Source organism: Taudactylus pleione, unplaced genomic scaffold, assembly GCF_031769625.1.
Source record: "Taudactylus pleione unplaced genomic scaffold, aTauple2 ptg000178l, whole genome shotgun sequence".
In the NCBI taxonomy this organism is placed as follows: domain Eukaryota; kingdom Metazoa; phylum Chordata; class Amphibia; order Anura; family Myobatrachidae; genus Taudactylus; species Taudactylus pleione.
The window spans coordinates 5,174,287-5,192,054 of NW_028284580.1; the positions used below are offsets into that span (position 1 = coordinate 5,174,287).

A 17,768-nucleotide genomic window follows, 5' to 3' on the forward strand; every position below is an offset into this window, starting at 1 on the left:
ACAAAACAAAATGAAAGTAATTATAAAAAATATAAGGGATCTATAAATATTGTGTTACAGTGTAAGGGACGTGGGTTTCATATTTTAGAATTTAAAATAAAAATCAGGCATTTGGGAAAAAAATATTTTATCCATTTCTCATGAAGGTTTTAAAAATCACAATGTTAAATAATAAATCTTATGTACTATAGGTCAACGTTACTGCCAAGAAAGCTACATTTTTACGGTACTGTGTTCGATTGCAGAACTGATAATTGGCAAATATTTGCTGAAAACATAATTAGTACATTATTTCTGAGATGGAAGTATTTATAATTAGTATATTAAAACCTTTGTAATGTATTTAATTGTAAATTGTATTATTGTGAATATGTAATGGTGACTAGTGTGATGCTTTTAATTGATTTGCTAATTCTTGTTTGATCTCAGAACATATTTTATTGTACATCTTCAGTGTCATTGTGATCTGGTGATGAAAAAGAGTCAACTTCATTTATCCTACTCAACTTCATATTTTTTTGGAACTTCCTTTCAGCGAATGCGACTGCATCATGGACACTGTGAAATGCGTGCTCACCTGCGCTACCGTTTGTGATGCTAAAAAAGTCTCCATTGTGGAGTAGCCGGCGAACAGAGGGATTGCAATTGGCAAGAAACACCCACACATCAATCTCTGCATAGTCATTGCGGACCTCTTCGAGTACGCTGAGGCCTACACTATCTACAAACTGCATAGCGCCACAATCAATAATTAAAGAGTGCATATTGAGTGCTGGTATGATTCTATTAAGAGATTTTGGTGTTTTACATACTGTTTTGATGGAATTAAATTTTGAGATATACCTTTTATTGGTTTGCCTAGATGTAACCTCTTCTTTTTTTTTGTCCTTTCTCTGTAATGCCAAAACTTTTGATGGGTTAACACCTGTTTTATTATGCAGAGTTGCTTTGAAATAATCTTTGTTGGCAAAGTAAAGAGAACCATCAAACCGATATATTTTAACATTAGGTATATTTTCTAATTCTTTGTATCTGAACTGGTCTTCATAAATCTCTGTCCCACTGACATTACCTAAAAGTGTGGCCCTTGGCCTCTGAGTACGAAAAATCACACAGAGCATAGAAAAACAAATGCCAACCAACAGTCCAATCTGAGTTGAGATCAAGGTAGTTGCTAACATGCTGACCCACCAGACCACCGTGTCAATTCTGCTAATTTGCCACATTTTTGGCGAGTCTGCAAATTTCATGAGTGCACCCCTAAGGCTAATAATTGTGATAACTCCTAAAATACTAATTTGCAGTGAGTAGAAAAGGGGGGAAATGGCAAGAAGTACTAGCAACATTACTAATGCGGAGACAATTCCATTAAGCTGTGTATTGGCACCTGTGGCCTCCTTAAGCATGGTTTTGGCAAGAGCACCACAGCTTGCAAAAGAGTAAAAGAAAGATGGGATGAGGTTGCACATGCCAATAGCTATCATCTCCTGATTGGTGCTGATGGTGTACCCGTGTTTTTTTGCAAATATTTTGCCAAGGGATACTGTCATCGCAAAACCAATTATTGCAATTGAGACCGCATCAGTTGCAATATTTGGAATCATGCTCCACTCCGGTGCCTTAGGGGTCTTAAATCCTACAGGAATTGACCCACAAATTGATGATTTATATTTGCGATTCAAATCACAGTAATGGGAAACCAATGTGGCAACAATTATAATAAAAAGTTCTATTGGAATTGGAACCTTTAGCTTATTTTTGAATCTGTCATTAATATGTTTGACTGGTACCATGACAGCTATTGCAATGACACTGGTTATTAAATCACATATGTTAGTGCTTTGTATATTCATGAAAACATCAATCCAAGTAGTAATCAGGGAGCCTGCCCCATCACGACGAGGAATCTTCAAACCTAGAAGATATTTCATCTGAGATGTTATGATGATGAGCGAAGACCCAGTAACAAATCCGCTCAGCAAGGGCTCCGATAAATACACAAAGATAAAACCTAAGCGGAATATTCCCATAAGGATCTGGAAAACAGATATATCAAATCTTACAAAATGTTGTTAAAATACACATGATTTATATATATATATATATATATATATATATATATATATGTCTTTACAGAATATTATATTAAAAACAATAATTAGAGAAAAATTAATTTATCCCTGTATCTCAATAAGATAAATCATACATAGGACCATTAAAAAAATAAACAACTTAAAATGTATTGTAGCTTTGAAAAGACTAAATTGCCAATTTAAAGTGACATGTACCACTTCCTATACTTCAGACACCTATAGTCAAGAGCAAAGACAGTGGCACAGCAGACATTCTTAAAAATAAAGATAACTCACAACACTGTGACTACGGGAAAGTATACAAAATGTAATAATAAAAGCTACAGTATTTGTTTTCACCAAGAATAAAGTATCAGAAAAGTTCATGAGGTGCTGAAATATAAAATAAGCTGTATTGGATAAGTGAAATCAGTATTAGCACGGTATATGCTTTACATATACATATATGTGTGTGTGTGTGTATAAAGCAAAGGGATTGGAGGCACTCTCGGCTTTATTAAAAACACAGAAACTCTATAAAGTTATTCCAACATTTCAGGGCCTTTTCTCATGGATACAAAACAAAGCATATTAAAAAATCCTGAAACATTGGAACAATAAGATCTGCACCACTGGTGCCTCAGTCAGGGGTAACTTTCATCAGTAGAAATGATCAGTTGTGACTGAAACACCATTGGGTAACACAACATGTAAAATACTTTTTAATGTATCAATAAACACATTTATTTTTCTTAAAAGAAGTTGGTGCAGATCCTAACCTCTCAGGTAATACTGGACATGTGTGATTCAGGGCCTTTTAAGGATTTTAACACAGCATGTAATAGACCTATTAGAGAATACTCAAGTGTGCTGCTTCTCTCTCTCTCTCTCTCTATCTCTCTCTCTCTCTCTCTCTATATATATATATATATATATATATATATTCCATAGACAAAAACCTTACGGTTTTACATATCCCATTAAGGCTTCTTAGACATGATCTGAAATTTCACAAAACCTACTGAATTTCTGCCACTCAAACTAAAAAAATCAATGAAATTCCGATCAATAAAGCCTTAATGGACATGTTCCTTGCACAATACAGATATGGTATGCCATCACACCCTGTGCTTAACTGCAGATTCAGCACTCTCACAGAGTGATATTGCTGTCACTAACAAAATGATGGAGCTGCTAATTCTCAGAATTGTGTGCTCATTGTAATACACACATGCAGTCTATGCAACTGAGGTCTGAGCAGTTATGTGGCACACACTTAGCATTCGGTCACCACAACAATCCCACAGGGTTGCAACATCCTTCTCACTCCATACATCTATCTCATTTAGAATACACATTCAGCTCCCTAATTGCTAAAAATATCATACTCTGTCTATGCATGTACACTTTCTTCCCCTATATGCCTCCATGCTGCTATATCTTCCCCAGTCCCTACTGTTGTGTGGTCTCCAAACTGTGCTAGTCTGTATTCCCTCATCTGCACCAATCTGTCTTTCTCCATCCATGCCACCCTGTCTTCCTGCATCTGTGCCTCTCCTCACATCTGCACCACTGCCTTCCCCCCAGCCACACTGCTCTGTCTTCCCCTCATCTTTGCCACTCTTTCTTCATCCTGCACCACTCTGTCCCCCCCAAGTATGCCACTCTGTCTCCCCCTCACCTGCACCAATCTGTCTTCTCCCCATCCACACCAATTTGTGTTCCCCAATCCCTACTGTTGTGTGTCCTCTCAATTGTGCTAGTCTGTATTCTGTCATCTGCACCAATCTGTCTTTACCCATCTGCGCTGCTCTGTTTTCCCGGATCCATTCTACTCTGTACCACTCCATACATGTTGTCTCTGTCCCCCAAAACCATGCCACTCTGTTTCCTCCCCATCTGCGCTGCTGTCTTCCCCCCATCCGCACCACTGTTTTCCACCCATCTGCATCACTTTGGTTTCCCCCATCTCTACTGCTTAATCAACCCCCTCTCCATGCCTTTCTGTCACCCCCTTCCACACCGCTCTGTCTCCTCCCCCTATCCACCCCACTCTTATCCCATCTGCGCAGCGCTATCTTTTGCTCAGACCTCAGTTGCATAGACTGTATGAGTGTATTCCAATGAGCACACAATTCCGTGACTTTGCTGTCACTCACAAAATGGTGGAACTGCTATCTCACTGTGAGAGTGCTGAATCTCCAGTTAACCGCAGGGTGTGATGGCATACCATATCTGTATTGTGCAAGGAACATGTCCCTTAAGGCGTCAGTCTTAATGATTGGAATTTCATTGCTTTTTTTAGTTTGAGTGTCAGAAATTCAGTAGGTTTTGTGACATTTCAGATCATGTCTAAGAAGCCTTAATGGGATATGTGAAACCGTCAGTTTTTTGTCTATGGAATTTCATTGCTTTTTTATAATTTATTAACCATCAGGGACGGGAGCAGCAAATCGGTCCACCTGCAGGGGAGAAGGGCAACAAAGTGGTACACTTGCGCTGGTGATGGAGGGGACAGCACACAGGATGTGTTTCGGGGGTGCAGAGGGAGAGATGGCTGCGGGGGGCAGGCTGCAGGTGTGTGGCAGTGGCAGCAGTGGGGCAATGCAGCAGCGGGGGTGCAGAGCAGTGGCAGCAGCGAGGCAGTGCACAGAGGCAGCAGTGGGGGACAAAGGGGCTCACTGGCACTGATGGTCCCAGCCCTGAACTGCTTCTTAAGGCCCCTACTAACAGAATGATGTGCACACGACTGGATATCATGAACGATTTCCCTTTAACAGTCCCTAGCACTCCAGGACACAATATGGTGCCTAAACAACACATTTTGACATAAGAACTATCGTGCAAGATTTAAAGATAGCTGACTGCATGCACGGATCAGTGAGATCTATGATGCAAGCATCTGTGTTAAAAAAAATTATTCAGAAATACACACATGGATTAGTACGATCAGTGCGTGCATGTTTCTGAGAAAAAAACAATAAGAGATCCGTCCATGCACCTGTGTTAAAAAAATTGGAAACAAGTGTAAATTATTTATTTTTTTAAAGGTGTGTGCAACCCCATCCCTCCTCCCTAAAGCACAACCAGAGCCAGGATTTTTGCAGCCAGTCCTGGTCGGAAAATACAGGGGACAAACAGCATAGAGGTCCCCTGTATCTAGCACGACCAGCACCAGGCTTTTAGAGGCAGTCCTGGTTGCCAAAATACAGGGGTCAAAAGGCAAAGAGGTCTCCAGTATTTAGCGCAACCAGCACTGGGCTCAGCTGAGCCAGTCCTGGTTTTGGAAATACAGGGAACAAAATGTGTAGGGGTCCCCTGTATTAATCATAACCAGCACCGGACCATTTCTAGTGGGGTGTAATGCCACAGCCATCGGAACCCTTTCACCGGGTCCCCCAGCCAATGCATTACCCCTGACCGCTAGTCAGCCCAATAAAGGGGTCCCCCTCTCCAGGGCACCCAAGGCCTGGGCTGATAGCCCGGGGCTATCCCCGGCACCCCTGGGCAGTGGGTACTGGGTTGATTGTGTATAAATGTGGTGCATAAGAGTTAAAATATTGTCTTTTGTGGTAGAACTACAGGTCCCAGCAAGCCTCCCCCGCATTCTGCTACTTGCAGAACCACAAGTACCAGCAAGCGGGGCATTAAGGGCCCGTTGGTACCTATAGTAAACCTGTAAAATAAATATTAAAATAAAAACAGAACACTGATTTTTTTAATATTTTATTTTCCTGCACCTTCACCTGTGGGTGTCAGTCTTTAAGCTCTTTTACATGGCTGCAGCCTCCCCCAGTTGGATAACCCTCCAGGACAGCCTATAATATCAGCAATATCAGCCTTCTGTTTTTTTAGAGCGGCCTCCTGGCCGCTCGCATAGCTGTGGGTAACCACCCACAGCTATAGCGAGCGGCCAGGAAGATGGTCGCGATGGTCAAGACCATCGCGATCATCGGGCTTGCGACGAGACCCTTGTGGTAGGGTCTCGTTGCCGCAAGCCCTAGAGTGCTTTCTGTCTGGGCAGCCACGCCCCCGGCCCGCCGACCAAAGGGGGCGTGCTGTCACTCAACATCGGCAGCACGCCCCCTTTTGTACGAGACCTGGAGCGACGGATTGCCCGTCGCTATCCGGGTCTCGCGCATGTGCACAACATGGTTCCGGCTCCATAGTGCGCATGCGCACTGGGCCACCATCAACCCGTTTGCGAGCGCATAGCACTCGCGAGCGGGTCTGAATCAGGCCCTATGTTTACAGCTACATTTCCAAGTACCTTGACTATTATCTCCAGGCTTGTGTAAAAGCGGAAAACACGTATCTTAAAGATACGACAGACCTTCTGAATAAATTAGATTAGGAGATCTTGCCCATGAACACCGGGATGTGTACTTTCAGCCCATTTTACTACCGAATGCAACTGCGAATACATTCGCAATTTGGCAATTGTTACGCACTGCGCATGCATACACATCACAGTGTGAATGCGCGAATCAGCCCCTGCAATGGGGACTGTGATTGCAGGGTGATTGACAGGAAGTGCTGTTTGTGGATAGTAAAGGGAGGGTGGTCAGCCGAACGCATGCGTGCCAGTGCGCTCGCAAACCGTTGGTTTGAATGGTGCGAATTGCTGCGTACGCAGAAAAGATGTAGCAGGACACATCTGTACAGTATATACTATTATGATTATTTATTCCTGTTCACACATGACAGGGCTCTTAGCAGTTAGCAGTTAATTTTTATAAACAAGGCAGTAACGGGAGTTTATATTATCACTCTAATGCGGTAGTAGAATAAATGTGCAGCCTAATGTCATCTAGCTGAGGCATACTTGCCTACCCTCCCGATTTGGTCGGGAGCCTCCCGAAAATCGGGTGCCGCTCCCGACCACCCGGAAGGCAAGGCAAGTCTCCTGGAACCATTCGCAGCTATCCCGCACCCCCCGTTGCCTGCCACTTAGTATGCAGCCCGGGCAACCAGATGACGCGATTCGCGTTAAATCGAGTCATCTAAGCCCCGCCCCCCGCAGTACAGTGCCTGTATTACGGGCTCTGCACAGCGGGTGGCGGGGCCACGATGACGTGTTGAGCCGCCACGCCCCCCGCTCCGCCCACCTGCTGTGTACAGACTGTCGTCCAGGCTGTCTCCTCCCGGAAGGGAGAGCCTAAAGGTAGGCAAGTCTGAGCTGAGGTACATAAATTCCTCTTGGTAATGTAAGGGTTACATGTCTCCATTCCCCTTTATGTTAGTTACAAAGGCATATTATCGTTTCATTGTAATCTGCATACATAGGCCCGTATTCAATTTGAGGCAAAAAGTCCGGACTTTTCGCCTGCCAGACTCTTCGCCTCCTTCACCTGTTTTCAATTTCTTAGGACGCGAAAACGGGACCCGGTGAAACTGGAACAGGCGAAAAGTCCTGTAAATTTTCGGGAAATCATCCTTGAACCCCCCTAAAGATGTTCTGACATGGGGGATCACTATGGGTACCCCCATTTTTGCTTGCTGAAGGGAAGTCGGGTTTTTAAATAGCCGCGGCAGGTGCAAAAATGCGGCTTGAAGAAGTTGATGAAAATAGCATTTAGCTATTTTTTGGGGGGAAAAAAACTATGCCCATCAAATTTGGGGTAGATGAAAATGGGTGCAAGCATATTTTTAAGTCCCTAAAATGCTTTTAAAAAATTCTTCAAAAATGCACCTGCCGCTACTACCCGCAATGAAGAAAACATCTGCCGCACTTGGGAATCCCTCTGGAATCAATTCAGCTATTTTAGAAGTTTGTTCCCTATTTTTTTTTCACCCCCAAACTTAAAGTAAATTTTTTTGGCGTGTCCCGATTTTTTATTTTTACTCTTTTTGACACACATTCATTTTAGGGGACATTTTTTTTTAAGCCTGCACCCCTAAACTCCAATTCTGCACTATTTTTTGCCACCTATTGTGTGGAGAAAACTTATCCCCGTTTTTTTAAAAAGACTGTTCACACCGGCGAAAAGTCTTTGAAATTGAATACGGGGATACTTGAAACAGGCGAAGATAACGGGTTTTCGCCTCAAATTGAATATGGGCCAAAGTGGCAATTAACTTAAAGCAAATGCATCCGGCTCAGTTCTATTTCACAAACTGCAAGGATAGATTTAAATGTATCCTTATCTTAGTTAAGATTTCTATCCTCTGTACTGAGGCATATGGTAGGGGTTTGCATCTGCTGCTCATGTACATAAAACTCCTAATTTTCAATATCTTATTTTGTGTCCATTCCACCAAGGGGTTATATGTACAAATGGATTTTATACTTTATTAGTACATTCATTTTCACATTACATGACTTATATTATACTCAAACATACGCTGTTCTTTCACATGTCCCCCTTTGTCGTTGCTTCCAGAGCCTATGTTAAGCCACCTTGTTATTTCATATATTCAGTCTAATTATGCCACTACTGCTACCAGCAGTTACTCATATTCACCAGCTCAGTGTCACACAAGTCCTGCCCGCTTATCACATCAGTGCCGCTATTGCGGTCACCTCATTCAGCGGCTCTGTCTTCTGCCTGTTAGTTATTTGAGAGCCAACTGGTGGCCATTGCCGGGGGATGATTCCAAGGGATCCCTCCGCCGGCTAATTTTCTAGTGATAGCCCATAGGCTACATCGGCTAACGCCATCTGAATTTAGCTGAGGGGGCCAATATCAGGAATCTGGCAGCATCGCATGCCCCATAGAAACCTATGATGGATGCGGTAATGGAGGGATCACAGAAGGTAACCAAGATACCTGCTGCGGTCCCTACTTAATACACTAGGGGGATAATTCATATTTTTGGTAAACCCCCAAAAACGTTTTTTTTCAGGAATTATACTCAAATATTCAATGATAAATGGGCCCCTATGTATGCAGTATACACTGAAACGATAATATGCCTTTGTAACTAAAACATAAAGGGCAACAAAGATATCCAAATGCATGCAGTTGAGACATGTAACCCTTACGTTACCAAGAGGGATTTGTGTACCTCAGCTAGATGACATTAGGCTGCACGTTTATTCTACTACCGCGTTAGAGTGATAATATAGATTCCCGTTACTGCCTTGTTTATAAATACTAACTTCTATCTGCTAAGAGGGAATGGGTATGAAGTCCCGGGCCGCTGAATAGCTGCTGGTTAAAATTCTGATGCCAGCAGCCTGAAGGGAAAAGATCCCGACAAGGCAGGTAAGTACCCTATCCCTACCCCTCTCCCCCCCAAACCCTAACCTTCCTTTAGTGGTGCCTAACCATAACCTCCCCCCGATAGTGCCTAACCCTAACCTCCCCCCCGGGGGTGCATAACCCTAACCTCCCCCCTGGGGGTGCATAACCCTAACCACCCTTACCTAACCCTCCCAGGGGGCTGCCTAACCCTAACCTCCCCCTGGGGGTGCCTAGCCCTCCCCCCTAGTGGTGCCTAACCCTAACCTTAACCCCCCAAATCTAACCCTAACCCCACTACGCTCCCTAAAACCTTACCCTCCCCCGCCCACACTGCTAACGCTAAGGGCGCCGTGGACTTACCTCGTTTGGGCTGGCATCCTTCAGTGTTCCAGCATCAGGATTAAGATAGGCGTTGATATTTTGACACCTGTCTTAAATCCCTTGTCAGGATTCTGAAGGCATTTTGAGACCGACGGCCTTGCGTGCATCCCGCATCCCGCCTCATGACTGCATCCCGCTAAGAGTGCTGTCATGTGTGAAAAGGAATAAATAAACATAATAGTATATATTTTGCATACATAGCAGCCTCTGAATATTAACAAATGAGACACTAAGACAAACTACAGCCTTGATTTTCATTTTCACCGCTATCCTATGTTTTTTTATTTAGCTGATTTTAGTATAAATTGTTTATTCTAAATAAGTGAATAAAAGTTTTAGAGAAAGTTGTATTGACCTAATACCTATGCAATATATGTGTGCATTCCGCTTTAAAGACTACTGTTCTGAGTTTTTGGATATTATATTTTTTGTTGCTATGGAGCTTCATGCTGTCTGGGGCAATGGACGTGTGTGCTGGCAGAGGTTTGTTTGCAGTGCCGACAGAGCCACAGTCAGCTGGCGTCTATGTCACCATGGGTGTTCATTTAAAAGTAAGACGTTTTTTGTATGTGTTTTATGTTCCCTGAATATGGATAATAAAACCCGAAACGTTGGAAATGGACAATTGTATCTGAGTGCTTTATTTTAGTATAACCAGGCCCACAGAGTGCTGCCATTTAAAACAAACACCACGGCAGTACAGGAGGTTGTGGGAGTGCTGACTCTCTGGATTTTGTATATGGCAAAAATTGACAAGGCTCTGTTGAAACTGCTGTTGGGTACCTACCATCACGCCAGTCTGTATATTTGCAATGCTTTTGGAATAAAGCCTATTTGGAACTGAATGTAAGTGCTGGTCTTTCACTTTACCCTTGGATAAGAAGTGAGTGTGTTTACATTAACTACTTTTGGACCTGTTAACCTCCTATTCCAATCACTGAGTGCAGTCTCAGACTTTAATATACATAGGGTTAATAACGGCTTAATCAAACTATGGATTAGTCTAATCAATAGAAGTTACAGAGTGACTGAGGGAGAAACAAAAGGGATCATCATTTTACCTGGTAAACTCCAACCATGAATGTTAAACTTGTGGCCAGCGTGATAGCATAGCAGCTTCTCCCACACAGGGTATTATTAGAAGTTCTTGTTGAGTTTAATACATGATCACCATAGTCAGTGAAACCTGCGGCTTTTAAATGCTTGTTCACAGACTCTCCTACCATGAGACACAGCACCCCAAATGTACCAACACAGTTATGTCGAGATGATGCCATGAAGAAGTAAATGATGCAGCAGAAGAAGTTGCTGTATAAGCCATAAATGGGGTCTTGACTTGCCAAGAGTGAATAAGCTATTGCCTGAGGAATAGTCACAATGCCAACTATGATCCCAGATACAAGGTCACCTAGCAGGTATTCTTTAATCTTATATTTAGGAAGCCAGGACAATACTGGGAAGAGTTCAAAGCAATATCTGCCAAGCTTTCTTGGGCTGCTAATACAGCATTTTTTGGTTTTCTCCCACAGTATGTCTTTGGTATACAGGGCTGGCTTGATTTGTTCTTCAAGATTCACAGAACTATGAGGCTCTGAAGATGAGTGTTCACTTTGGTCAGGAATCTCAGTCTTGATAGAATACTCAGAATCCATAAACTAGAATGAAAAGAATAAGATGAACTTCTAAGGCCAACTTGAATACATGTTGAGTGTTCAACATAATAATATAACATGAAAATTTTACAGTTCAATGAAAGTGAAATGTATTCACTATTGGTAATTTATTTTGTTAAAACACCTATGGAGCAGGAACAGGAGTGGTTATTATATATTAGAGATGTGCGTGGAGCGGACCCCTGTGTTTTGGTTTTGGTTATAAATCTTCCTCGTGCTTTGGTGTTGGTTATAGATTTCTTAAAAAATTGCTTAAAACAGCTAAATCAAGTCATTTGGACCAGTTGTTACTACAGTATTGTTAACAACAATAACATTAATTTTCAGTCATTTCCGGTCAATTTTGACTACCCTGTAGGTCACAATATTGTTTCCATCAATATTGGCCAAAGGCTGCAGCGAGCTGACTGGCTAAACTCAGCGACAATTCAGAAAGACAAACACATGGCAGTTTAAAAAATTGGATGCAGGAGGACTACATCCGATTATTAATGAGGAGGTTGATGATGAAGTTGTTTGCGATGGAGAGTGTATATTTTGGGATCTATCCATGCTGCTAGTAGATGATGCTGGACTACTTGTTATTATTTTACATGATTTTCCAGATTTTGATAAATAATTTGCATAAACTTGCTGCAATTGATGAAACATTGGTAGTTAGCGTCCCTACGACTACTTACTTTGACCTCACAAATGGTACAGATGCCTTGACATATGTTGACAGGATTTGGGTAAAAATGTGGAAGAGGGAATATTTTGGTCTTACGTCCAGGCATGACAATGTCTATCTTCTTATCACTGGCAAGATTTGATGTCACTGGTAGCTGACTCACTTTGACACAGACAACATCATCCTCCTGAACTTTATTAACTTCTTCTAGTCCAACACATTCATCATCAACATCTTAATTTAGGCAGATACACAAAGATTCCCCTCATCACGTTGATCTTCCATAGTAGCATCCTCAGTTTCAATTACATCATCATTACTTTTACTACTACTCATCCTCACATTTGCAGAAGAGTTCAGAAATGGTTGATGAGGATTCTTTAATATTACAGTGTCAGAAATGTCAGACTTACACACAGCACTAATGGACACCAGTAAACTATCCTCAAGAATCTGTGAAGTTTGTGAATAGTTTGTTCTTCAGCCTTAGTGTTATTTTTGTGCACTGATTTCTCTGTTTTAAAGGTGACACATCGATACTCAGAGCGAGAAGGTGTTGCATGCAAAGTTACAGGAGATGCCTGACTGTATTTGGCCCCAGCTTTTGCAATAGGCATTCTATGGCATGAAACTGCAGAAGCAGGAACACCACCCACACAGAAAGTCCATGGTTTGAGCCTTTCCTTGTCATTGCCTGAGATGTATGGCATGTTGGTAATTTTAAGTTTTTTGGCAGTAACGTTTCCCTTTATAGTTAATGTTTTTTAAAGATTGTTAAATACTGTTTAGATTTGAGGTACTCTTTCTTAAACCTTCTTTCCCCTTGACATCCTTTAGTAGATGTTAAAGAATTACTTTCACTACCAGCACTAGTTTGCTCCTGCTCTTCTATCGACTGATTCATGATTGATTTATTTTTTATGACAGGACAGGAGTAAAGCTACTGTAAGTGAACCTCACTTTCACCACACCAAGTGAATGTATAATGAGTAAAAGAATCGAGGGAATACTACCTTTGCCATGCAGTTTTATTAAAAAAGATTTTTGTTGACTCAGAAAACAAAAATACCTTGTTTCCACTCTTTTTTTAATTTGGGTGGTGGGGGGCAGCTGTTAGGGGCACATCTACTCTACACACACCCACTAAGCATGGTAATATATGCTTCCTTTAGGAAACACACACTCTTGAAAAAATACAATTTTAATTCAATAATAAAAGCCTGGGTATAGATGTCAGGGACACAACTGCTAGTCTACACACACCCACCAAGCACAGTCATATATGCTGCCTTTAGGAAGCACATTGAAAAAATACAATTTAAATAAAATTTTTATAAATGCCTTGAAATATTTTTTTAAACACCAACAAAAAAATTTATTTTACATTTTTGCTATTTTTTTAAAGAAAACATGAAAATATATCTTCTTCTTTCGGGTGTAGCTCTCTCAGAGTGACACAGCATAGTCATTTTTGGACAAATAACACCCCTGAGGAAGTCATTTATGACAAAACGCATCCAAAGTGGGCCCTACAGGCTGTCAAAGAGCTTGTCCCAATAAAGGGAGACAGCAAGTGTACTAACATCTGTCCCATACTGGTCAAGATGTCTATGTATATGTGAGAATAAGATTTAAATGTGATTTTATGTTTTTTTTATAATGTACTAAAAGGAAAAAAGGTTATTAGTTGTATTTGGGTGAACTCAGGTTAAAAAGGTTTCATTGGGGCATATTCAATTGGGTGCGAGGTTTAGCAAGGAAAAAAACCTTGTGCCCCTCGCGCCCAATTTTGGAATACCGCGGGTATGTGCGCTCCTGATATCTGCAGTATCCAATAAAAAAAAAGTCGTTGTGCGGTTTTCAGTCTTCTCACTGGAGAGGGGGCTGGGAGGCTCCAGGGGCTGGTGGGAGGGGCAAGGGCTGCCACATAGAGACTGGGGAGCCCACACACACAACACTCACACACACACACTCATACACACTTACAAACATTAATAAACACTCACACACACGGACATACTCACCATGCTGCAGAAGACCCAGCTTCAGATGTTGGATGAAGAAAACACCGCTTCGGAAGGTGAGTAATTAAGGACTAATTAAGCTAATTGGTAACTTCCAATTGCTCAATTAGTCCTCAGGGGGGCACCGCCAGGGGTCCAGAGCTAGTCTCTGTGTTTATTCCTAAAATTACAGATTTTATGAAAAAACAAACATGCTCTGGAGGTGTATGAAAAAAAACCTCCCAGTGTGTAAAAAAAGAAAAAATGCAGCTATTTGAATAGCAAAAAAACCACACCTGCTGGAAAAACCTCGCAGGTGCGGATTTTTTGCTATTCTCGCACCCAGTTGATATGCCCCACAGTAGGACCGATAGGAGGAATATAAAATTCACTCCTATGACCTCACAACACTCTATGTAATAATAACAAAAATTATACTATACAAAGGGGGAATTGCATCCCATATAGAATTGTATAGTTCACTGTAGGTGCTCCCCAAATAAAACCAACATTATCATATATATATATATATATATATATATATATTATATATATATATACAGGTTGAGTCTCCAATATCCAAGATGATTGGGACCAGGGGTATTCTGGATAACGGAATATTACGTATATTGGAATATTTGTATATCATAATGAAATATCTTGGGAATAGTCAAAGTTTGTGTACATTAAACCATCAAAAATCAAAGGTTTTATTATCTCAGTCATACCAAAAAAATTCCGTATTTCGGAATAGTCCATATTTCGGAATATTCAGATATAGGAGACTCAACTTGTGTATATATATATATATATATATATATATACTAGATTGCAGTTGTTGTTGCTAACTACTGCATCTAACAAATGCACATTCACACTCACAGTGAGAAAGATGCTGGCAGCCAGTCATCCTTCCCAGCTACCTGCTACTAACTCTTTATGTCCTCCTATTGGCGTCCTATGGCATTTTTTTAGGAACAAAAAGCTTACACCCTCTCCCTACACTGTCCTGTGTGAAATGGCACCTGATCACGGGGACTATTATATCCAATTCAAAATATTCGAGATCCGACATTTCAGGGATAATTACATTTTGCCTTGTTCTGAGATCCGAGCTTTGCGGGAAGAGCCGAGACACTTGGAACCCCTAAATTCGGGTGCATTCAGTTCTCTGAAAAACCAAACCACTCATCTCTATTATATATTAGAATGCAGGGGAAACAACTCATAAGCGATAAGTCATCCCTATGGGACAAACACAATGGTGGCCATTTTCATTGTATAAGATATACATAGAATTCTACTTGGCAAGCTCTGGTATGTGTATGTGTTATTAAATCAATGGCCATATAGTTTTATTTATAGCTGAGAAAAAAGCCTTGCCATTTTCTCTGACCTGCCCATCATATATACAGAGCATGTCATGTAGAATATTCCTACGGTATTTGCCCTCTTCTCAATTCTATTTCTAAGTAACAGAAACCATAAACTATTTTACATTGCTCTTCATCATTCCATCAATCATGTCATGGGGCTAAATTGCAAATGAAGATAGAAGTGGACAAATTGAAAGTAGGAAGTTGTCAAACTTTTATTTCCTCTGCTCTCATTCCATAACCTCCATTCTGGAACTTGTATAATGAATTATACTGTACAATTATTATAGATATATTTGTATATATTTGTAAATTAAACAAGTGGCCTCATGTACCGTGCAGTGTTGCTCAACACATTTATAATAGGCAAACATAACCAAATAAATTATTTCAAACTGATTACATGTTAATGTTATATTCATCTTAGCTGTGTTCTGCAAAGTGAATTGAAGGTTATTAAGGGTTTATTTATAACCCCACAATCTCAGTTTATGCATGAATATAACTACATACTATTGGATTTTAATACAATAAGAACTTATATCGCAGACTGCACACAGCAGCAGGTTGTGGGAGTTTCAGATTTTGTACCTGTAGCTAATGATCGCTATGGTTGCGAGCCATTAAATCACTAAAAAAAAAACATGTATACGAACATATTTTCAAACCTGAGCCATCGTAGTAGTTGATGTCCTGTCAGCTTCGGGGAAAAGGAATCTATCCACAAGTTGTCTAATAACATCAATGAGAAAGTAGGCTGAATATATATTCTTGGATGACATCATGTGTGGGAGCTGATCTAGTGACAGCATATCACTCTTCCTCCTTACGTTTCCAAAACACAATTGTGTCTGTGCAATATGATTAGGGAAACAGAAAGTGCGCTTCCACTTGTATCAACCAAACAGACATTTTTAGTTTTGAAACTGCTTTAACCCTACAGTAACATTTTGTGTGCCCAATTTGTTGTATAATAAGCAGTTTCAGAAATGTTGTTTTAATTGAATACATGATAATTACTACACATGAAGAACACATTGGGTTTTGATTGACATTACGCTCATTTAACACTGTATAATGTGCACTAGACTACAACATTTGACAAATGATATGATTAATTCTGCAAAATGACTTTGCTTATTATATAAATAGACTGCTATTATATTTAGAAAGTACAAAGTATAAACATGGACCTATCCATAACCAATGACATTTATATTCAGTATACTGTATAGAAGTATTTAAGGACCTGTTTGTGATGGATGCTATGGAACAGGTCATATCAGTGATGAGTGCAATAGAAAGATGTAAATATAATCTATAATAAAAATTGTTCCCCCTGCTAATTTTAGACACTTATCTATCACGGGGATAGGCAACATTTTTCTCTTTGGCTGCCAGATGTTCAACATTGCAAGTCAAAAAAGTGTCTAGAGTGCTACCACCATTGCAACGTGTACAAACAATTACAAAATTAATAGATAGGTGCTAAAATGTTAGTGACTTCCCTGTCCTTCATTTTTAATATCTAGTTTGCTCAGGTTGGGTTGATAATTTATAGTTTGGAGATAAAGACTTGTTTCATAACTCTGTACTGCTATTCGACTGTGAGCAGAATTAACTGTGGCAGGGTCACTAACCAAATGCCCAGCTTCATTGGGTATGTATGCAGGTCATTATTTACTTCTTTGGTTTGGAGACGGTATAGTGCCTCAAAAGGGTATCATGTGTGAGGGAAGGAGGAAAGAAGTGCATCCTTGAGTGCTATCTTGTGGCAATAGTCCCAAATGTTGCCTAACCCTAACATAAGATGGAACTTGCTGGTCTTCGATAAGACAGTGACTAGGACCAGTGCTGATGGTAAAGTAGATATTGCACAGCAGGTTCACAACTAGTGAGAAAAGCAGAAAGGAAGAGTATCAGGGAGGCTCATTTTCAAGGGTGTAACTACCATGGGTGCAGTCAATATTGCTGCTACTGTATGCTTACAGCCTGCGGGGACTCGTGATCGCCCCTGCAACAAACTCACCTCACGTGTCATGCCGCTGAATATGTCACGAAAACTGCCCTGCTAGGATGGGACTGTAACATTCACGTCCCCCAGAATTTTCTATACCCTGTGTTCCCTGTGCTCCCTGTCCAACAGCCACTGGATCAGAAGGATGTACCAGAACACAAATGGACCATATAGCAGGAGCACTGTTAAAAGGGGCAGGCTGGACCAGGCAGCAGAGCGGCACATGCCCCCCGGGCTGGTCTCTTCTTCAGTGATATGGGCAGTCTGTGGGGACTGGGGCGCACTGACTTTGTGACATGACAGGTGTATGTGCTGGTGTGTCAGGCTGCATCGCCACCTCTACACCTGTTTCCCTGGGTATATTACACTGGCAAAAGAGGAAAAAGTGT

The 17,768-nt window shown here is 41.1% G+C and overlaps 1 protein-coding gene across 1 annotated transcript; it reads right to left on the reverse strand.

Moving 5' to 3' along the window:
- Positions 1–437: 437 nt before the first annotated feature.
- Positions 438–16,039, reverse strand: LOC148520030 (sulfate transporter-like). Its single transcript, XM_088475793.1, has 3 exons — positions 16,031–16,039; positions 10,702–11,295; positions 438–2,036 (listed from the first exon to the last, which is right to left on the reverse strand). Exons 1-3 carry the CDS (start codon positions 16,037–16,039, stop codon positions 438–440), a joined length of 2,202 nt encoding a protein of 733 aa, XP_088331919.1.
- Between the last annotated feature and the right edge of the window lie 1,729 nt (positions 16,040–17,768).